Source organism: Emydura macquarii, unplaced genomic scaffold (genome assembly GCF_026122565.2).
Source record: "Emydura macquarii macquarii isolate MOO-44397 ecotype Brisbane River unplaced genomic scaffold, CSIRO-AGI_Emac_v2 contig_1253, whole genome shotgun sequence".
NCBI classification, from domain to species: domain Eukaryota; kingdom Metazoa; phylum Chordata; order Testudines; family Chelidae; genus Emydura; species Emydura macquarii.
In genome coordinates, this window is record NW_027131390.1 from 18,312,829 (window position 1) to 18,336,863 (window position 24,035).

Below are 24,035 nucleotides of genomic sequence, written 5' to 3' on the forward strand. Positions count from 1 at the left end.
TGTACTGAAAGCTTAAAGGAGAAAACACTATCAGTTTCAATTTGTTAGCTTAAAACGAACAAGTTTAAAGTAATTTTAGGTACAATATGTGCCACTGAATACCCTGATCATTTGTAGTCTTTACAATCACACTTTTATGGTTTTTTAAAATGTTTTCTCTCTCTCCTGTTGTATGGAAAAACCCACTAAGTCAAAAAGGCAAAATGACTATACACAAAGTGGTGTCAAATGCATAAAATAAACAAACTGGATAAATATAGGAAAAAACCTACAATTTTTCAATTTACGTTTTAGCTCCTTGTCTTCAGTAGTATTTTTTGTTTGTGTAGTCCCTTATCATCGATTATTACATGAGTATTTGATTATCCATCTTAAAAACATTGTGGTTTAAATAATTGAATTAAATGTTGCAGCCCTGGAAGTTGTGAATTTGTCTGTTGCTATCATTTGATTGTATCCCTCTGTCAGAGACACCAGCCTTGATACCTCATTCATCTGCTTCTCTCGCAGCTTTCTACAGTCTTTCTCTTGCACTCTCTCCAAAAGCTATACATCCTAAGAGTGGGTTACAGGGGGAACATCCTTCCAAGGTTCATCTGCAAGGCTACCACTGTCACTCAAGACTCACCTTTTTTTTGCAAAGCCTTCACAAAATTTGCAAACTAAGACATTTAATTACTTTATTCTGTTAAGGCAGAAAAAATGTTTTAAAAGCCCTTCCTTACTCCACCATTCTATGCACTAGCCCTTGCTGAGTTGTTTCATTATCTTAGTGGTGTTACCTCTGTCCTTCCTTTGCCAACCCCCTTCCTGTTACCCTGTTTAGATCAAGCCTGATATTAGTTTATAAAATGTGCAGGACAAGTGCTATGTCTTTTAATCTGTTTTAGGAGGGACCCATCCAACTTTTGTGATAATTATGAAATAATATTGGTGTTCTAAATGGTACTGACGATTAGCATTTTTCCCTCCAGTATTATAAATGTGGTGCACAATTTGCCTTAGTAACCCTGGGGACACTCGGTGCATACACAGCATTCACGATAGGAGTTACACAGTGGAGGTAAGGCATTCCCCAAAGTGGGTCAGGATTCAAAGATTATTCTTCTCATTGCAACCAATACTCTTTGACAGTGCAATACTTTATTTTACAGGACTCGATTTAGAATAGAAATGAACAAAGCAGATAATGATGCAGGTAATGCTGCAATTGACTCGCTGCTAAATTATGAAACTGTGAAGGTAAGACATTGAATCTTTCTACCGTCTTTAACACTGTGATAAAGTTTTAATTATCCATTAACATATATATTCAAAGTGAATTTAGGGGTGTCCTCTTCAGTTTGAGAGAGCAACTTTTAGTATCAACTCCTCTTCCCTATTCTCCTTCATTTTTTGGCTTACAATATCATCCGCTTTTTGGTACTCCAGCTCCATTGCCTTGTAGTTGCTGTTAAAATAATATTTAGCTTGTGAATGGTAGTCTGGTGAATAACTTATTCCATCTGTTCTCCATTTTTTCCTCTCTGTGAAGCATTTTTGTGAAAAAGAGATCCTCACTTGGATTGTCCCGTTGTAACCCCCCAATTCATGGTCCTCAAAATGTGTTATGCTGCAGCAGACTACCATGAAAGGACATACCTTTGGTAGTCCATGGATCACAGTCTGAGAGCTACTGGTTTATTCCAATACAGGTGCTCAAGAAAATTTCTAAACTGATGTGCAGGAAGTGGTTCTTTGGGCATTTGCAGAAGCTTCTCATCCAGTGAAAGCTGTTGGGGGGTGGGCATTGCTTTTGGTTTTCACTTCCAGCCTAGGTGAAGTGAGGCTGTATGGTCACACATTCAGACCAATAATATGTTGTAAAATTATAGTTCTCTTAAAACGGATAATGGTCTAAACTAGGTAGTGTGAAAACTGTGTGCAGGGATTGACAAATCCATTCGTCAGTGACTAGTGGGAAGCTTTCCCTGGTGAGTGCTTGAGCCTAAAATGACAATTTGCAAAATTTTAAATTTTCAAAACAAAACAAATCTATCCTTTATGCAAAAATCATCTTCTGAATGTAAATGATTTTGTTGCTGTCTTTCTGAGCCAGCAGATGGACAGTTCTAGTGCATGTGCGCTGTTCCTTACATCTTACCTCAATCTCACTATCTGCATGAAAAATAAGACTGAATAGCAGCTGTGAAAAGAGATCTTCACAGATTCCTGTGGGCAACCCTGAAACTGTCAGGAGTCATGTCAGTTTCATGCCTTTACTGCCTGGGAAAGCTATAAGTAAAAAGAGACAAGCAGCGAAATTATCTATAGAGAAGGACCCATAAATGGAGATTGGATGAGGAGTAAAATCGTGAGGACCTTGTCATCCTCACAGCAGCAGGAAAGTTCTGGCAGACAGAAAAGATGGTCAACTAACACAAAAGATGAAGCACCCAAGCTAGGTCCAGGAACAGTAATCTGCTGAAGAGCCTAAATCCTCCCCTTCCTAGCACCTGGGAGTGCTAGGTGGGCTCTGGCCTTCTCACCAGGTCATGGCCTTGGCCCTTGCTGGTTGGGCTTCTGTATCATCTTTTGGATCTGTCTCTGGGTATTAGGTATAATCCTCCAGCTAGTAAATATCTAATAAATTTTTGAAGCCCTGACAGGTATAGAGGGATGGGTGTGGGTGTGTGTGTGTGTGGGTGTGAGAGAGAGAGAGAGTAAAACATGACTCTTATATTTAGCTAAAGTACACTGACTCTAGTACATTTATAGGAAGTCACTCCCTTCTATCTTTGTATATCTTGTAGTATTTCAATAATGAAAAATATGAAGCCCAGCGATACGATGAATTTTTGAAGACCTATGAAAATGCCTCACTGAAGACTACCTCTACCTTAGCTGTGCTGAACTTTGGGCAAAGCGCTATATTCAGCGTTGGCTTAACAGCCATTATGGTGCTTGCTAGTCAGGGAATTATTGCAGGTAATTGATCCGACTCTAAGTAAAACACAAGTTTCCCTTTTTGGATTAATAATAGAATTGGATTAAAGTGCTTTAGAAAAACTGATTTTACTGCTTCTGATTCTGTAGCTTTAAATTCTTATTGTTTCGGGGGTGGACGTTTGCTTCTAGTTTTTTGGTAAAATTTTTTCTTTTAGTTTTCCCCTTTTCATGTAGCTAATGGTCTAAGTGAGCTGTCCTAGGCACTAGTAAAACAAACTTACAGAACAACATAAAACTTGGCCACAGGATAACATAAAATAATTTATGCTACCTGTATTACTGGACTGCAGGCATTTTGAAGTGAATGCAATTTTTTTATCATATTTTTGGTTTTGACTTTGGTCATGATGCCAGTGATTTTTTAAAAATTTTGTTTATCCCATTTTGTTTAATTTTTATTGTTGGACAGAACTGATCTAGCATTTGTTTTATTGCTGGGATTTTTATTGGTGGGCATTTGCCTTCTCATTTGATATCATTGTATCTTCATTCTGTCATGTATATGTATGGTAGTGAGGTCTGTGCTTTAGAAACTGGTTTTTCTCTTTAAAGGAAACAATATCACATATGCACGTTCACTGACTGTAGGAGGTGAATAATCACTCTCATCTCTGCCACTCTTAAAGTTAAATACAAGTATTCAGCAGTTTAAAAAATAAAATCCCAATCATCTCGAGTGCTAACTGTATGCAAACCCTGTTCTGTTATGTTGTTTACAGGACAACAGAATCTAATTGTCAGAATCTTGCTTCTTTGCAAATGATATCCATAAATTTAAACGTTAATTCTCTGTTAATGCAATTCACACTGGGGAGAAAGGGATCTTTTCTCAGATCTCCAATTTGAGTTTACAGAAAAATGTTTGCATTAATGTATTTTTATAAATTGTACCAACTGTTTAAATTGAAGTGAAGTATTTTGTAATGGTCAAGGGAACTTTATGTATTTCTAAGGATGAATTAACTTATACTGAAAACCTCCATTCATTATTTAAAAGATCCACAGACAGTGATGGTTCTAAGACTTGCAGTTGGCAAAGTAACTCGTGCTGAATGTATTGTCTTTTCTAGAGAAACTCAGAATCCTTAGAATATATAGATTCATGGAAAGAGATGGCTATAATGGAGACTGTTACAGATAAGTTTTTGCGCCCATCTGTTGACTCGGTGTTCATTCATTCTGAAACAATCCTAGGGCTATGTCTATACTACCTCTTACGCTGGTATAATGTAAATCGCTTGGGCGTGTGAATAAGCCACCCCCTGAGCGACATAAGTTACACCAACCTAAGTGCCAGTGTGGACAGCACTATGTCAGCGGGAGAGCTTCTCCCATCGACATAGTTACTGCCGTTTGTTGGGGGTGCATCAGTTAAATCAATGGGAGAGCTCTCTCCATTCAGCTTAGAGTGGCTAGCCATAGCCTAGCTCTCTGAGAAACCGTTCTCTGAAGGTAGATCTTATACCTAATAGGACTGTCTATAGTTATTTAGTGTTATGGCACATGCTGGTAACTACCAGTCTAAAGAATGTGACATTTCAGCTTTGTCTACAATTGCACTGTTGTTGGTAAAACTTTTGTTGGTCAGGGATGTGAAAAAAACACACCCCTGACCGATATAAGTTTCACTGAAAAAAGCACTGGTGTGGACAGTGCTATATCAGTGGGATATAACTATCACTACTTGTTGGGGTGGTTTAATTATGCCTGCAGGAGAGAGCTCTCTGATTGGCATAGATTGGCAACACGGGAGACCTTACAGTGGCGCAGATGTAGTGGTACAGCTGTGCCATTGTAAGGTCTGTAGTGTAGACATAACCTTAGATAGGAAAAGATTTACTAGAAAACATAACTTACCAGTACACTTGTAAATCTTGCCTTTCTTAATATGAATTGAAGGATTACAAAAATTGGACTATATATTTATTGATTAATGTGGCTTTTTGCTGGGCAATGTGTTTTGTTACTGAAAATATTTTTTAAAAGGGAAAAATCCTTCCTGTTAGGTTACCTTGTCCATCCCCGACACTGTATTGTTTCCCTACACTATGTATTGGACTCTAGAGCTGTGGGTGATCTAGTTTTAAATGATTCTAGTGAAGCTTCACCACTAGTCTCAGAAGGCTATTCCCAATCTAATAGACTCCCAGTAAGGAAATGTTTCCACATATTTTATTTTTCTGCACTCATTTCCATCTTTCAACTCTCCATTACCACACTATATAAACTCTCCCACCTTGGATAGGATGGAATAACCATTAAGTACTTGTAGACTGACAAGGCAGCAAAATGAAACAATTTAGTCATCATTTTAATTAAGCTGAACTAAAATATCTCAAGCAGAACAAAGCTCCAGAATGATGCCTTAAAGTGGTAATGAAGATTTCCTTTGACATGGGAATCCTTGGGTGGCATATGTTTGTGTGCCTGCCCTTCTTCCCACACTTAAGGGATATGCCAGAGTAAAGGAGGCGGTGTAGTGGAGTGCACAACCTTGTGACAGATCCTTGGCTGATGCAGTGTCTGACTACTGTAGCCAGTGTAACCTAGGCCAGCTCCCAGCTGGCCCATAAACAGAGGAGTTGAAAAGTGCCTTGGAGCCCTTTCCTACCCATTCTCCTCAGCTAAGTGTAAATTCAGAACATCTGAGGAGTAACCCCTTTTTTAGTTTTTCCTCACAGGTCAGGCCTGTCTGTTCTTTTGTCTGTTTGAATAGCTTCCTGCTCAACGTATTTGGTACTGAGTTCCCCAGAGGTTCACACAGCATCCTATGTGTGGTCTCACCAGAGTCGCATAGAAAATTACTGTTCCCTCTCCGGTCCTTATGACTAGGTTCCTTTGATTGTTTCTTACCTATATTTCTAGGATCTTTTAGAATCCATTGAAAAGAGAGAAACAGTGGAGTTAGCAACATCTCGTAGTCTAGAATTTTCTGTGATTTTACAACTATGCTATCTGCCTTTTTAAAATAAAATATATTAAAGATAAATTAATATCGTAATGAAATCCACATAAGTGACCCCTGTGGCACTTCACTGGACAAATTCTGCTTCTCCAAAAATAACTTTTCTTTTGTGGTGTTAAACAGTCGTGTCCTATTGTAAAAGTGGCATAGCACAGATTATGCTGAATTTCACACTAACTTCCCTAAAATATTTATATGCCATCTTGGTAAAATACTTAATATATGAATGCTGTCTCTCCCCCATCTTTATTTTAAGGAAACATGACAGTTGGGGATCTGGTAATGGTGAATGGACTGCTATTCCAGCTTTCTCTACCCCTTAACTTCCTGGGAACAGTGTACAGGGAGACTAGGCAAGCTCTCATAGATATGAACACCTTGTTTACACTGCTCAGCATAGACACAAGAATTAAAGTAAGTAATTTAGAAAGTTCTTTTTAAAAAAAAAAAAAAAAAAAAGGTTACCAAGTACTTCAGCATTAATAGGGCTTTTTTTGGCAATGTTCTCTCTTCATCCTCTGTTACCTTTCAGTGCTAATTTCTGTTCTACAAGGAGATGCTGCATAAGGAAGCTCTGTTCCTTCTGTATGTTAAGCACAACTAGTAGAAAAGCTCTTGCTTTTGTCTCTCAGAGCCTTTTAGTAAGAACGGAAGTTATTTCACAGAGAAGCTGTATTGGTATTGAGGTTTTTTTATTTCAATGTTTGCACCATGCTCTTCAGTCTTTTAGTTGTAATTAATGATGCAGAATTTATTTATGCAAAAAAGCTGCCTAGAAGCTGAATGATCAGAGGGGAAATTTTTGACCTTCAGGAAAGGGGAGAAATGAACCACAATCTTCACGTGTGTGGCTGAAATGGATTTTAACTGGTTAAAGCTAAAGCAGCTGCCTTTCTCTTTTTGAATTAGGAAATTGACTGTTTAGCTTGTTGAACTGTTTGAAATACATTCTGGGCAGTGTGTAAAGTGGCACTTTTTTTTTTTTTTTTTTTTTTTTAATAGGACAAAGAGCTGTCTCCACCGCTGCACATCACACCACAGACTGCTACCATCACCTTTGATAATGTGCATTTTGAATACCTTGAGGGGCAGAAAGTCCTTAATGGAGTGTCTTTTGAAGTCCCTTCAGGAAAGAAAGTGGCCATTGTAGGAGGTAGTGGGTCAGGGTGGGTAAATGGACTATGCCAAATTCTGCATCATTGATTGGAGTTTGTAAATATAATTTTATTCTCCTTGGATATTTTTTTCTGTGACACTTTTATATGCATTGAGCTTTACAAATGCTAAACTAAAATTTAACCTCTCTCAATTTTAGAAAAAGCACAATAGTGAGATTACTATTCCGCTTCTTTGAACCCCAGAAAGGAAACATTTATGTTGCTGGTCAGAATATACAAGATGTCAGCTTGGAAAGTCTGAGGAAGGCTATAGGAATTGTACCTCAGGTATAATGTTTTATAACATCCCAGAAGTTGTCCTTGATGGTGTAATTTTTGATATTCAGAAGCTGTGGTTCAAATGGAAGCCAGGATTAGCAGAGTGGTGTTGTCAGGCTTAATTTGAAAGTCTCTGTTGCTTCAGTATTTCAGGAACCTTGTAACTTTTGTATTTGAAACATCAAACATGAAGAGGTTTCTCACGCAATGTTTTACATGCTTAGTCATTAACACTTGTTGCGAGATGGTAAAACTAGAGCATCTATTATAAAGATCTGAATTATTTTACTGAAAGTAAATTTTATATCTGTTCGAGATATTAAAACATCAAAAAATATTTTCTCAGAAACATTTTTCCCTTAATACTCAGTGGAAGAGTATAAGCTAATCTGTGTTGATTTTTTTTTTCAACCTGCACCTATGAAGTATCAATCTTGTTTTCATATTTAAAATACTCTTTATAATTGTAGGATGCTGTTCTCTTCCATAACACCATTTACTACAACCTCTTATACGGCAATATCAGTGCGTCAGCGGAAGACGTATATGAGATAGCAAAGTTGGCAGGAATCCATGATGCTATTCTCCGAATGCCCAATGGATACAACACGCAAGTTGGTGAACGAGGACTTAAGCTCTCAGGTAAATTCATAAATATGTACATTCTTTGCACCATTTTCACTGGCTCCAAACAGTATTCACAGTTCACACATCACCTCGAGATGTCATTAATTTGAAGTGTTTAGCTATCTTATAGTAAGTGTAGGCTTAAATATTAATGATACCAGTGGCTCAAGACCACTGTAATCTAAAAGATATTTAAAGGAACATATTTTCAGGAGACATTAAGTAATGTCAGAATTACATACACTTTTTTCCTTTGAGTGTGATGTGTTGGGGGTAGTAAAAGAATGTGTATGAATAGAATTGGAATGTCTGATGTTTTGTGTTTGGTTTGATGGTGTGTGTTAGTGCTTACATTGTATTGTAGGTTTACGCAAGTGTACGTAGACCTTCCATGTTTGGATTTTTAAATATAAATGTGTAGCTACTAATATCACTGTTTTTTTATGAGTAGTAATGTGAAGTATGTTGGTACAGCATATTGGCAATTGATCCTTTTCATAATATATGGGATTTTATGGTAACTTGCTATTTTGAAATCAGTATAAATTAATATATACACATAGCATTCTGTCAGTTAAAGTTGCTCACTATATTACACACCTAATGCAAAACCTAAAAAGTTAACACACCCTGTCCTGCTCCTCCCAGAGATACACATCTCACCCAGCAGCACAACCACCATAAACTACAGAGAATGTACCACGACCTTAACTCAATAGGGATACCAGCCTTTCAGCATCACCTTTCCAAAATTCCTCCCAGCCACCTCTATGCCAGTCAGAAATGACCATCTCCTGTCTCTTTTCCCACCTCTTGGTTCTTACACTGCCCCTTCTGTATAGTTCTATAAAATTACATATACGCATGTTTGAAAAAGGTAGGGGTGGAAGACAGAGTTAAGTGGCTGATAGCAAATGATGGATGACTGATTGCATGGCAATTTGGAAATGTCTTCATACCTTACCTTGTTCATTTGTAGGGCTTTTAGAGTGGGTGGATGAGGGGGATTAAAGGTGTAGAATTTTGTGTGTTTATTTGTGTATGTGTGCATGCATGCATGTTTTTCGTTGCGTTTTAAATTTAACTATCTTTTAAACTAAAGTTTTATTAGGAAATAAGCTGTTAGATTTATGCTCAAGGCATTTTCAACATTTATTAACCTATGAAGTGTGCATGTACAAGTGTACATTGTACATGTTTAGGCAAAACTAAAATTGTTTATCTTGACGGATAATTGTAACAAAAGAATAAATGTTACATTTTATATAGTAGTCTGTATTCTTATGTTGCTTGCAAATATTTTATAATTAGTGTTCTGCGTTTTCAGTTTTTATTTGTAAAATAAAAGTCCTGGAATTTTTCAGTGTTTATTTTCCAAACATTAAAACTGGGATGAAATCAGATTAAAAATAAAAAATAGAAAAATAAAACTTTTGTAATATACACATTTTAAAAAAAGTTTTGATTTACTACAGTATAAGGACAAAGGCATATTTTGTGTCTCAGGCCTAGTAGTTTTTCCAGAAATCCTGGCTTGTGTATGCTCGCATAATTTTCTTCAAAATACCCTTGCTGTCTTGGAGGTAGTCCAACTTTGAAAACATGTGTTCTGTATCAGTAAATCCAGGAGATACACTCAAAGCTCACCATGCCACTTTGCTGAAGTTGGGAAGTGTGTCTTAATGATAATTCCAAAAAGCCAGCACATCCAGTTTCGCATTGTCAGGGTTAGGCAAGTTTATGTAAGTAGTAAATTTTCTTTTCAGATTTGAAATGTCATCTTTAGTGGCAAATGATTGAAACACTCTGGCATAATGGTCATAGTCTGCTGCAAAATTCACTGTGAGGAAAGGGTGCAACACCTGGATGACATTCCAAAAAGAATCTTCGGCATCGAGCACTTTGGGGTTCAGATTGCGAGCCAAGGTCATCTTCCATTTCTCGTGGAAGGTGGTTGTGTTGAAGGTTTTGAACACTTTTTTTGTTTTCTTATGTTCCAGAGTGTGAGAGCTTTCCAGAGACACTGGCTTTTCTTGCCATATGTTTCTCTGCAACTTTTGCGCTCAGTTCTGCTTAGATTTTGATTGTCATGATCCGGTAAATGTCTATATTGGCAAATGTGTTGGTCGTAGTCGGCGAAAACACTAGTGTTTTCTGATTATCACACAGTGGTTCCATGTTTTCAACAATGAATGTTACCTTGGTGTGCAGAATCTGGTGGTTATTTTGGTTATTTGCCTGTCTCTTTAGAGTTTCTGCTTTAGAACCAACAAATTGAGGATGATCTAGGAGATGCATTACCACAGTCCACTCATTATTTACATGACAGGCAGTGAAATACAAGCTCATCCACTGATGTGGCATAATAGGGATAGGTAATCGGCAGTTGGCTCTGCACTTGTCTTGCACTGTGTAAAACAATGCTTTCTACCTGTTGGCATGCTTGTAAATGGTCCCAAATCCAGTGATGAAAAGTTTCACATCTTTCATTTCTTCTGTAGCAGTAGCTGCTGGCAGTGCAATGTTAATCAGATGAACAGGACAATATGCAGGAGGTCTAGTTTCTGATTGAGTTTAATCTCCCATGCAAACTTAGCCATGTAGGAAACAGAATCTATGTTAGTTGTGGCCATATTTTCCCAAGTTAGTTGATACCTATCAAACATGTCAGTTATTACTGCGTCGACAAAACTGCTGTCAGCAGAGGGGATGAATATCACATTGGCACAAAACAATGCAGGTTTATATGCTTCGAAATAAAAAATGAAAACAAAAGGCCAAGAACCAGGTGGTCCAAAGCACCAGGAGATTAATCAAAAATCAGACTACACACCACATTTCCATCAATTTGTTCCATTAGTTTAGATACTAAAGCATTGTCATTTTATTTCAGATACTTATGAGTGAAGTTGTCTGCATTAGGAAGCATTTTAGCTGCTGGACAGTATTGTCAAACAAAGTCACCAATAGGCCCCTCTGCTATTAACAGCGGTTATCCAGCAAAACAAGGAGCACATGCAAATTCATTAACAGAATTGTGCTGTGTCCTCTCTTTCATTAAAGTCCTGGTGAAAGCTCTTGATATTGATTGTTTATCCCAAAGCTCACTTTCTTCTTTAAGCTTCTTATGTCACTTACTTTCAGCATGCTCCTTTATTCTTTCGGCGTGATCACTGACATAATTGTTGCAGTACTTGAAGCGCAATGCATCCTCTTCACTCCCATCTTTACTTTTCTTGAAAATTTCTAAGCACTGTTTTTCTTGTTGTTATTCAGGTATAAATTTGTGTTTTCACTTCATGTTTACCTTTTTACCATATCTTATCCTCAAGGAGCTCACCTAGGTTCCTGGGGCTGTATGTGCTGGTAGCGCAGGGAGACGAACACTGTCCCTGGTATGAAGGGGGAGCCAATAGCAGACTCAGGCCTTGTCTACACTACAAAGATAAGTTGACCTATGTTAGTTCAACTTACAGCCACCACATTAATTACTGCGGTGGCTGATGTCCACACAACCCTCCTTGGGTCACTGGTGTGCGTCCTCACCAGATGCACTTCCACCAACCTAAGGGGAGTAGTGTGGGGAGCTGAAAGCCTGGTCTTTCAGCTCTGCTGGCAACTCCCTGCGGGGAGCCTAGGGCTGCCCCACAGGCTCCTGGGCTCCCACTGGACAGCCCCTCCCTCCCCATTTCCTTCTGGGAGCTGGGGGAAGCCACCCAGGGCTTCTTGCCCCCAGGGAGTGGGGTCTAACTGCCCTGGCTTCACCATCCTCTCCCTGTCAAGAGCTGGGCAGCCTTGTCAATTTCACAGCTCAGCCATGAAATTGACAAGGCTGCCCGGCTCCTAGTGAGGAGCAGGCAGAAAAATTGCCCCGGGCATCTCTCCTCCCTGTTCCCCATCAGGAGTCGGGGTCCAGCCGCTCAGTTCTCCAGGGGAGCAGGGAGCAGCTGGGCTCTAGCTGCCCAGTTCTCTTGTAAATTTCATGGCATTGACAAGAATGACAGCCATAGCCGATATAAGAAAGGCAGTGTCAGTTGTCGCCTTAACTACAGGGACATAAGCCCTACACCTCTAGTTGAGGTGGTTTTATTATGTCAGCCTAGCAGGACAGTTACATCAGTGGGAGGAGCATTTCAGTGTGTGTGCGCTTCCACTGTTTTGTTGACAAAAGCTGACTTTGTCAACAAAATTCTGTAGTGTAGACCAACCCACAGAGGCTGCTTGGCAACCAAGGGAGAGAGGGGATATGCTAGGTAGAACAACAGGGGCCCCTGTTGGTTAGGGAAAGGATTGCAGGCTTGCCTGTTCGGAGGATTGGACAGTGTCAAATGATTGACAAGGGAAAGCCCAGGAAGAAGAGCTAGCTTGACCAATAGGGAGTGAGATGCCCTCCCCTGTGGGCCCTGAAACAGAGAGAAGTCCATTTGTGGTAGTCTGGAAGACAGCCACAGAGAGGGCAGGACTGGCTATGTGGGGATCCAGAAGAACCCAGGCCCATTCATCCAATCCTGTAAGGAAATTGGCACTAAAGGAGGTAACAGGATGGATAGGGGGCATTACATATCTTTAGCTGTGGAGGATTGATTGTTTAAATTCAGTGCCATGCTAAACGAACACACAGAAATAGGCAGGCAGCGTCTCTTTGTGAGCCAATCATAGCACGGTATTAACATTTGATTTTCTGACCTCGTGTGTGTGTGTGTGTGTGTGTGTGTGTGTGTGTGTGTGTGGGTGTGTGTGTGTGTGTGTGTGTGTGTGTGTGTGTGTGTGTGTGTGTGTGTGTGTGTGTGAGAGAGAGAGAGAAACTGCTTAAATCTCAGAGTTACAGTACGCAACAATCACGTAAAGCTTAGTGTTTAACAAAAATAAGTATCCAAAAAATGCTGAGTGGATTGATAAATGGGTGTAAATCGGTAAAAACTTAATTTACCTTTTTTTTTATTAAAAAGAGTTGTCAATGAAAATTGGTAAAAACTGAAAATGCGGAACACTATTTATAATGTACAGCTGCCTGAAGGTGGAATGTGGTAGCCATTTCGTGAAGTACTCCTACACTTATTCCACTAATAGACTTGGTTTTCCTTCTTGGTGGATAGTCTGGAAAGTTCAAGGTGTGGTGATCAAAAAACTCAGATGCCTGAGTGTCCATTTTCTGTCTTAGGGTTCAAAGACATAAGGCACCACCTGCTCCTTACCAAATCCAAAAGCCAATGTATGCAGTGGTGTGTGCATTGTTCTTAGAGTGCACGTTGAAAGGAAATAACTTATCTATTTATAGCTGTATTGTTAGCCCAGCAATGTAAAAGTTCCCAAAGAAAGAAGTGTTTTTGTCTATCACTGAAAACCCACATGATGAAGTTTGAAGTTTAAACAAAATATATGAGAAGTTTAAAGTTCATATCTGAAAACTGGCATTTTTGAGCAGTTGCCTGACTTCACAAGGTGTGCTTTGTGTTCCCTTTTTAAAAAAAAACTTTTAGATTAACGTGACAGTATGGCACATTACTGGAGTGGTGGGTTATCAGAAAAGAGTGATTGCATGACAGAGATAATGTGCACAGATGGTCAGGGAGGACACTCCAGGTACAGGAGACAGTATGAAGGCATTTGTGGAGGCTTGAAGGAAAGCAGAATTTGTATAGCCCAGAGCCTGAGTGAGGGAGTAGAGGAAGATGAGATATAAGCAAAACAGAACTTATGTGGAACCTTGTAGATAGGGATAAAAACATTTTGGCCAGCAACATTGTATGTGACTTACAGGATGTAAACTGGCTTTATTCTTCCATTGTTTTCTTCATGGACTTGATACATCTTGCTACTAGTTTACGCTTCTAGAGAAACCTCTGACTTTACTAAATAGCTCCATTTGAGTGTCATCACTGTCGTGATGACTTTCAAGTTTCATATTTTTCTGGAATTGTGAAATGAAAGCCAGAGCCTCTTCCCAAAATCATTTTAAATTTTTGCTTATCTGCTTTAGTTCATTAGAGATTAAAACAATAAGTTCAGCCTCACATTTCCTGATGAAAACACACACAGTCCTTCCCCATGAGGCTTTTTCCCCAAGCATTCTAATAAAGGGTACAGGGGAAAACTAGAGGGAAGTTGGTGAGTACACTCTGTATTTAAGTGGACTGCCTTGAAATCCAGATATTTCATTTTAACAATGGGAGAAGCTGGGTTTGACGGAGTCTATTCATAGACAGCGTATGTTTCAGTAAAAGAAAGATAGGCTCCCCTACTGGTGATATTAAAAATAAGCTTGGGTGGAGGAGAGGGAGAAATAAGGGACTTCCAGATGGAAAATATGTAGCAGCACTTTTCATTAGAAAGCTAGGGAAATGTAATTATGAGCCCTCATTCTATAGATGTTAAACCTGTTACGTGGAGCAAACAGAATTCTGTATACAAATGGCTCACTTGCTGTGGTGAAAAATCCTTTTCATATAATCCAGTGGTGGTGATGGTAAAATTCTGGAATGTAAATTGTAGCAAGCCAACAGCACACTTAAAGATTTTAGAAACTTTTTTTTAAATGGATAGCTAAGTAGCCTATGTTTAATGTGGAAAACATTCCATCAAGTCAGTGAATTGACATTTCTCTAATGTTTGTAAATTAGCTTTAACAAGCAGAAATATCTATCTAGCGTATGTATGTGTCTCTCTAGATTTTAATGTGATGAAGGAAACATTAAAAACATTGCATGATAGTGAATCTCCTCACTTATATGATGCTGAAATAAAAGGTCAGTGGGGAAAAGAGTTTATTAAAAAGGAAACTTTTATCAATTAAATGCACTGAGCAAAATGCTTAATGGACAGTATACATTTTAAAATTAACTGTTTACATAGAGAGTGAACAACAAATATCAAAATAGCAGTTTTAGCCTATGCAGGCAGTATAAATTTAAATTTTAAATATTGATATAAACATGTTTTTATTTGTCTATCATATTAAGCATTACAAATACAAAAGCGTGTAAAATATTCACTTAACACTGCTTTGATGGATTATGCATAAAGAAAAACATGAAGCAACTGTATATGCTGTAAACCAGCTGCATAAGAGAAGCCCATTGATTATGGGGTAACTGCATGCTTTTCAAGCAAGGGCTCTTGCAAACAGTAAAGTTCTTCATATTAGACATTTCTTAAAAGAGAGAAGTAAAAATAACATCTTGGGCAAATAGCGCCACTTCAGTTTATTGCTTAGCTTCACCATAGTCACTTAAGGCTGAAACTGAAATGAGATTATCCTCTTAAGCAGTTTGTTAAAACAAGTCCTTGTCAGGTAGGGGTGGCACTTCACCACGAATATGGTGGTATTAGATGAAAAAAATATAGGAAGATAAATACATGAATGTTAATTGCTTGCACTGCATACACAAATATTTACTGGATTTTAAATGCTCTTAAAAGAGCACCTGCTTTCCTCTACCATGATTTGTGCCATACCATTGCTTGTAATAAGTCACTCCCAAAGAGACAGTAAAAAGTGATTGTGTATTAGAGGTTGGCCTTTAAGGTGGAGAAAGAAACTGTATTAGAAATTGGGATATGTTAAAGTGGGCTTTTAAAATGGGGGCAGTAGCTTTACTTATTGCAGGGGATTCTCAGTGCAAGCTCCACTGAATTTAAAAATGGTTGAAATGCACGTTTTATTGACATAGGTTTGGATATGATGCTTTAAATAAATAAGACTAAGTCCCTGTCCCAGGGACTTTACGTTCTAATATATACAGGTTGCATCAATATGAGATGGTGGGGATTAGTGAGCAACAGAACCACAAGGCAGAAAAAAGGGTGGTATGGGGATCATTTATTTTTTTGTGGGGGGGATTATGTGTTTTATATGCAAGAACTTCAGGCTGCTGCAATCAGTTTAAGAATCATGTTTAATGTTAACATAATGGATTTTTAGTGAGCATCTGAGTTAAAGGCAAATAGTGGAGGCCAGCCAGAAATGAGTCGTGAGAGAGATTTGGTGGAGGCATGTGATGTTGTGAGATGTCTGTGATGAAGGAGGCTATTTTAGGCATAGAACTTTGTATAAGAGTGTATAGTCCTGAGTGGGAAGCAGCATGATCCCAGTCCAATACCCTCCAAACTGGAATCAGAAGATTTGAGTTCTATCCCTGACTCTGCTACTAACCTGTCTGATCTTGTGCTAATCATTTTGTATCTGTTTCCCCATCTGCAAAATGGAAATAATGATTCTTAGCTTTCTTTGAAAAGCACATGAAATAAAAGGCCCTATATAAGAGCTAAATATTATTTCAAAGAACAGCTGGGCACTTTTTCAAAAACTTGAACACTTTTTGTCATCCCACTAAATTGTGTTTGAATGGAAGGTTACTTTGTGTCCAGCTTTAACATTGGTTTCAAAATTGAAATCAATCTTACATTGGGCTAACGCATCTAGTGTCACTATTCAGAAAAATGGCTGCTGGGGGCAACCAAAAGCCTAGTAATTCCAGTCATCATTTCAGCCTCAAATGGACTTTAGTGTTGTGTGTAAATTATCATGTAAGTTCAAGACTCGGATGAGCAAAATGGATGGAGGTTACTTGTAATGTGGTTGTCATCCGTCTCTTTTTATATAAAATGTGTTTGCATGGCAAAGATGAATGAAAAAGAGCTTCAGGTGTATCCTACTTGTAGGTGTCTGTCTTTATCATGGGTATTAGAATAGCATGCAATGGTGATCAAGGAAAAAAATAACCTTTTTTTTTCTCTCTGTTGTTCAGGAGGGGAAAAGCAAAGACTTGCTATTGGTCGAGCCATCTTAAAGAATCCTCCTATTATTCTCTACGATGAAGCCACATCATCTTTAGATTCAATTACAGAAGAGGTAAATTAAGATGAATAATCTAAAGCCTTTTCAGCTACACTTTGTCCAACTCTGCTGGCCCTCCAATCACCTCAGAAGAGTGTTTATCGTATTTGCTTTTTGTCCGGCTATTCTAATTCTTTAGTATTGTCAATGAAAAGTCCTAGAGAATGAAGACTCTTTCCCCAAAGGCCAAGAGTTGAGACACTGAGGGTATGTCTACACTGTGATAAAAAAACCCACAGCACTGCTCCCAGAGCCCAGGTCTGACTTGCGCTCCAGCTCACAGGACTATAAAATTGCAGTGTAGACATTTTGGCCTTGGGCTGAAGCCTGTTCTGTGAGACCCTCGCCTGTCGTAGAGTCTGAGTCTGGGCTCCACCCCAAGCCCAAATGTCTGCCCTGCAATTTTATAGCCCCACAAGCCTGAGCCCTGCAGAGCCTGAGATTCCCAAACTACACTGAGCCAGGGCCAGCAATGTCAGGTCCACATCCAAACTACTGTTCTGTTTTACAGTATGACATCCTGTTGCAGCAAGCCTACATCATTTTAAACTGTTGCAGTTGCCTAATGTACTCAAGGTGTATGAAGCCTACAGTCCACTTAAATAGAGGCATTTGGGTGCCATATAACATTCATTAAAATATAAGTCATTTAAATGATTGTAACATAATGCAAAATAGAAAACCTTTCATTCATTCTGGAGCATCAACTGAGATGCAAGTCATGTACGCATAACCTGCATTGCTGGTATTAATTTATATTCATTTCATAGGAAGGGCTGTGAAACATCAGGATGTTGTGACACAGATGTCATGACACTACCACAGCAACTGCAGTATCTCAGCAGTAACAATAATTTCATGAACTAATCGTGTTATCTAAAACTAGAGCTAAAAGAATGCTGCTTGCAAATTGTCTCCACTTGTGTAGATTATTTGGCATACTTTGACCTCTGATCACTAGATTGTGCTTATTTTACAGACCTAGAGAAGTCACTTAATAATGTACACTTGCTACATGCTTATGGTGTAGAATATAAATAATGATCCCCCTGTCTGAAGTAAACCACTTCCCCGGACTAATGTTTTTATCATTTGTAACACACATTTCTGAAGAGTACTTTTTTCCCCTATTCTCAAGGCTGCCAAATAAAGCTGAATGTTTGCACAACGCAGCTGCACTTTAAAGACAGCAAATAAAAATTAGATCTTTCCAGAAATTTATATCTTGTAATCACAATGTTTTCTGACAAAGGCTAGCTTTATTTAAAGACAATAAAATGCATATTCCAGCTTCTGTAGCAGTTATACAAGCTGTCTTAGGGTAAAAAGCCCATGGCATCTAGTCTTAGATCCCGAGTTCATGAACCTGGGCTAGCTGTGGCCATGTTGTTGGTCTTTTATTGCATTATTGCCTTAAACCATATTTTTGCACCTGAGATATGCAGCTCATGAAGGTGGAAAAGGAAACACTGCTTCTGACTTGATGGGGATGGCTGTAAATATGAAATATTTCCCTGGACTATTGTGGTTTTGTATTCCCTGTTGACAAAGGCCAGGGTTTACACTTAAAATTTAGCTTGGTGTAGCTATTTCGGCCAGGGGTGAAAAATCCACACCCCTCCGTTGACGTAGCTTTGCTTACTTAATGCCCAGTGTAAACGCAGCCATGTTGATGAAAAATACTTCTGTCAACCTGTCTACCATCATTTGAGGAGATGGTGTTTCTACATCAATGGAAAACCCCTTTCATCAACGTAGGCTGCAGGTTATGCCAGCATAGCTCCCATGGCATAGTTATGCTGGTGTGTAATCTCCATTGTGTAGACATACCCACAATCTTAGCTGTTCTTGAATTTTTGTTGATTTGGAGAGTAAAACACTATACCTGCCCTTGCCACTGCTATCAGCACTGTTTCTTGTACAGTCAAACTATAGAAGTTTTTTCTGAAGGTGAGCAAATTCCATCACCTTTAGATGTTCAAATTTCATAGAGAAGTGTAACCTCTCTCGGCTTTCCTTCACCTTAAGAAGCTCCACTTTTGAGGGTTTTTACAGAGCTACTTGGGGTCTTGTTCTAGGCATTCTGATGCTTCTTCCATAAATAGTCCCAGTTATTTCTCAATTTGGGGCTTTGAAGACATTCTTCAATATTAATTAAAACATTTTGTCATGTTACATGACCTGATTTTATTTCCTCTTAAATGCATAAATATATATACACATATTTTTAATTTTGCAGAACATTCTAAGTGCCATGAGGGACGTGGTGAAGCACAGAACAACTGTTTTCATTGCACACAGATTGTCAACAGTAGTTGATGCAGATGAAATAATTGTCCTGGATCAGGTGAGAAACTATCATTCTATGTAATTCAACTTTGACATAATGTCAGTGTTTTAGTGACTCTGTATGTATGTTTAAAATTATTTCTGAGTACACCGAACTAAACTGTCTTTGTTGGAAATGAACCATATCTGAAAAATCTAGCCCGGTCTCTCTTATATAGTTATTTTTCCTGCAACAAATACACACAATTTATGCCATTGATAAGTTGTATCTGTATATATGTATGCTTGTGTTTATATATGTTGTAGTGTGCTTGTATAATACTTTTAACTACATGTATTTACTAGTGTTTTAAGTAATTACTATAAATCAGATTCAATGGGCACTCCAGTGTTGGTTTTAGGTGTTGTACATCTTACCTCTATTATGAATTCCTGTCGTGTTGGATTTCTAATGTGTACCCCCAATTTATATTTTATTTTCCTCACCCAATGAGTGGCTATTTTTCAGACACATCCATTGTTTCTCACTTTGAGTAAAAAAGAGAGGACTGTGTGCTCTGTGTTTCTGCAGATAAAACTGTTGCAGGATTGTTCAATCTAATTACGTTAGAAATCTGAGCACCATTCTCTATTGTGGCTGGTAGCTCTAGAAAATTGTAATTATTCTCTCGGTCTTCCTCTCTACCCCCAAAAAGAGACCCTTTCAATATTTGATTAATATCACTGTTCAGCCATCACCTCATACTCACTCTGTTCTATGTCCACCTTCCTTTGTTACACAGATTTGAGTAATACGGTTAGAATAAAACAGTGTGCCCCCAACAATCACTTGATAGATTTTTTTAATTGATAACTCAGTAGATATTAGTGATTTAAATTTAGTCTGCTGGTTATAGATCTTCTTAAATTTGTTAAATTTAGTAGTGTGTGCTGTTCATCTGTTTTAATTTGCTGTTCTTGTGCCTGAAACCATTGAAATCTTCAGTGACTAAAATATTAAAATGTGTATATCTAGAAGAAAACAGAATTTGGTGCATTAAACGTTTGTGCTGGAGTTTCTTAAACAAAAAATTTCAAAGTGAGTTAATGGTATTTCTCAATATCATTGAGATTCAGATGGCTGAGACAAAATTAGATAATGGAGTAAACTCACTTCCCACCTGTCTGCTGTTTGCTGCTTTTGCTAAACATTTAAATAGCTGACATTCATGTGACTGTACTTTTCTGTAAAAAGTCATACCTAGCACATCATTTACTATGGTTTATAACATGTAATGAGCCGATCTGTAAATGATATAATGTATCAGAGCACAGTAAGAGTATGTTTTGTATTGTAATATAACTGTTGGATTTAAAAAGAAACACAATTAAACTAGTTCATTAGTGTTAGCTGAGCAGCTGGGATGCTTAGATTCATCAGTTGTCTTGCTTTTCCAAGCTGCTATTTCAGTAGAGACTGAATGATGTGCTCAGTCAGATAACATGATGCATCACTCCCTGCTGGCTGGCTGGTTCACGAAACATAGTCAGTGCTTGCTTGCAGGGTACACTAGTGACAGCCAAGTATTAGGAAAGGAGAAAGGACTGGAAAATCATGTAACCATTTTGCTGCATGATGTAAATATTACATCAGAGAGTTTATTATCTTCTTAGGCTAATAAGTGAGCTTAGTTTTCTAGACCCACAGAGAGCACAGACACACCTAGTTGCCAGTATAGTTTCAGTAACTGAACTTTCTAACATAGGAGCAACTGAGGCCTTATCAAAACACATGGGTTGCACCAATTTAACTTAAATCCGGTTTTAAACTGATTTAGTTTAAGTGTCGACACAGGGCTTTGCACAGCCTTATTTTTGGTTTTAAAACGGTTTAGTTCATCTTAGCATAAATGTATTCCTAGTCAACTTAAACTAAGTCAAAATAAGGCCGATTTATTTCTATTTTGCAGCATTCGTATGGCCTTTGCACTAGTTTAATAATTATAATAAAACCTAGCTCTTAAAATATGTTTAGCACTATATATGAAGTTGTACCTTAAGTTTAAGCTGGTGCAGTTTTTCATGTAGACAAGCCCTAAGCTTTGTCCACCTGGGACCTGAGGTCTGCACCTAATCTTTATAACCTGGAGAAGATTGCAGCTCTCTATCTTTAACATGGAGTGTAGCCTGAGGAGACTGTATAAGCCTGTCTCTGTGGGTTTTACCTCCTTATTAAAGAGGAGGATTTCTGTGAATTACACTGTGAAACTGTCTGGGCTATGCTTTGACCACCGTCATATTCGAGCGATCTGATAGTGTTCAGTCACTAACTTACATATATCTTACAGGGTAAAGTTGCTGAACGTGGTAGCCATTTAGATCTTCTTGCCAGTACCAGCAGTCTCTACTATGAGATGTGGCATACACAGAGCAGCAGAATACTAAATAGTAATAACAACCAGAAGTGGGAAGAGAGAAATAACCATATGTCCAAAGACGAGGAAAGAAAGAAGCTACAAGAGGAAATTATCAACAGTGTGAAGGGCTGTGGAAACTGTTCATGCTAAGTGTGTGATGCAGGATTAAATTTCTGCTGCTAGTTAAATGGTGACACAAGCTGCACTGAAGCACAGCTCTTGTTTGAAAAAACAAACAATTCAGACACTTCCTGGTTTTTTTTTTTCTTTTTTTACAGTATTTCAGCACAACATAACGTCTTCAACCAAAGGATTTATTTCTGTCAGAATCTCTAATATTTAATGAGGTGCGTGAGAGTTTTTTAAAACTTTCAGTTTATCACTAATTAACAACATGTATTTTTATGGCAGTTTCAGACATTTTATTGGCAATCACTTGTCCGGTGACCTAGACCGTTTCAGCTGGCAAAGATGGAATTATTTGAACGATCATTAAGAACAAGGCTGTGTACTGCTTAGTTTATATTACTTTCCAGCATTGATGGCTGGTAAAGGTGTTTTATATTTTTATGTGATTCTGTTCAATTTGTATACTAAGAAATAAGATGTACTTAGTTATTAAATGACTCTCTGGCTTGAAATAATGTGTTTCCTTTTTAAGAACAACAAAGCAAAAAACACTTTGGTAGCAAACTCAAATTTGGAACAACCCTATTCATTCCTCCAAAATAACTTGGTATTTTCCTTGCTGGAAAACTTCACAGTTGTCCCATTAAAGAGGAAATAACGTGTATTTATAAGAACAATTTAAAATCCCTAATTAACAGAATATAATGTGATATAACATAAATGTTGTAAAACAAAAGATTATAAAATACAGTCGCCTTTACTTATGTGCCAAGATGGGAGTTCAAGGTTCTGTGTCTTTGACAACTGAGTTCTGCTTTATTTCAGTCATGATCCTAGGGAACAGTTAAAGTTCAGTTAAGGCTAGCTTGTGAAAGAATGGTATATGTCTATCATTTTGCATGATTGTATGAGAAATCAACCAAAATATTGTTAGGGCTATTGTCCTAATAATCATATAGGTTTCTGTACCCAAGGCCCAAACCTATGACATTCTGAGAAAACTTAAATTCCTCTACAGCTTGCAAGACCTCATAGGACTGGGCTTTAAGATTTTGTCTGAGTTTATCTGTATGGAGAAACTTATTGGCATAACTAAACCTTGATATTCCAATTCCATCCTCATATAACTCCCTGAGTGGACACTGCTATTCCCGAATAGGAGTACCTTTTTCCGGTTTAGCCTATTTCATTAGCAGAATAAATGTGTCCACAAGGTGTATTATACTAGTTTAATGATGGTATAATTATGCTGGTAAATTTCCCTGTATAGATAAGCCCTTAGTTATTAATTAACTGTTGGAGGAGAACCTTAAATGTTGAACTCAAGACTTGGCTGCAGAATATTTCAGGTCACCTTTAAAGATTTGTTGGGATATTCACTTTCTAATAAAACAGGCAGTTAACTTCTTCCAAATGAATAAAGTAAGATAATGGACAAGACCAAAGCCAGAATTTTCAGGCTTCATTAATTTGGGTGCCCAACCTGTATTTGATTTTGTGAAGTTAATGGGAGCTGCAGGTCCGCCGCATTTCTGAAAATTTGGAATGTAAGTGCCTCCAGGTGGGCACCCAGAAATTGAAAAACCCAAAGTTACTGAACACTGATTAAAATGTGGCTGCAAATGTAAATAATTTACTTTTTTTGTTGTAACTTTTATTTTAGCTGAATTTGTCGTCATCAAGCCGTTACAAAAAGTTAAAGGAGTTAAAGAAGTCAAGTTAAAGGAGGCCGAGTTTTGGAGTTCTTCCTTTCTGGCTAGTCTCATTCTCTCTGTTAAAATTATGTAGGAGAAAAATAATCTGTGTTGGTACATAACATATCCTCAATGAAAGAGTATGTCAAAATACAAAAATTAATAACCTTCATCCTTGGAGTGTAGAAGCAAGGTAAAATTGTGCTAATCTGTGATGACAGTTCAGAATTATTTCTATTTAGGGTCCTTCCTTTATTTTCCCCAATGGAATGTCTCCTTTTAAAATTTGTCATAGCAGTACAGAGATGACCAACAATATAATCATCTGAACGGCCAGAAACAGTTAGTAGAGGGTTGCTAACAGTTCCTTTTGAGACTTTTTTTCGTTTCATATATGGTGCGACTTCAAATAACTCCACTAGATTTTTAATTAAATAACATTTCTACTGCTGTATGTACTGATTTATGTACAGAAGCTGTATTTAGTAATATTTCAATATTATATACTCTGTTAATTGCCTAAAAATGGATCTAACACTAGCATTATGTTGAAAGTAATCTGGAACCAATAATTCCCTTGTTGGAGTATATGGTATAGGAAACCTGCTTTGGCAGCTAAGTGCTGAAATGAAGCTGACTCATCTAATCAATTGCAAAAGGTTTTTAGGTGTACAG

General features: G+C 37.9%; 1 protein-coding gene across 1 annotated transcript in view; it reads left to right on the forward strand.

Moving 5' to 3' along the window:
* Positions 1-22,181, forward strand: part of ABCB7 (ATP binding cassette subfamily B member 7) — a 64,008-nt gene extending 41,827 nt beyond the window's left edge. Inside the window, exons 8-17 of the mRNA XM_067548259.1 lie at positions 975-1,063; positions 1,155-1,242; positions 2,793-2,967; positions 6,210-6,367; positions 6,956-7,119; positions 7,269-7,398; positions 7,860-8,031; positions 16,764-16,867; positions 19,092-19,199; positions 21,469-22,181. Coding sequence (XP_067404360.1) covers positions 975-1,063; positions 1,155-1,242; positions 2,793-2,967; positions 6,210-6,367; positions 6,956-7,119; positions 7,269-7,398; positions 7,860-8,031; positions 16,764-16,867; positions 19,092-19,199; positions 21,469-21,687 — 1,407 coding nt within the window. The 3' untranslated portion in view covers positions 21,688-22,181. The remainder of the gene's footprint in view (positions 1-974; positions 1,064-1,154; positions 1,243-2,792; positions 2,968-6,209; positions 6,368-6,955; positions 7,120-7,268; positions 7,399-7,859; positions 8,032-16,763; positions 16,868-19,091; positions 19,200-21,468) is intronic.
* Positions 22,182-24,035: the final 1,854 nt, after the last annotated feature.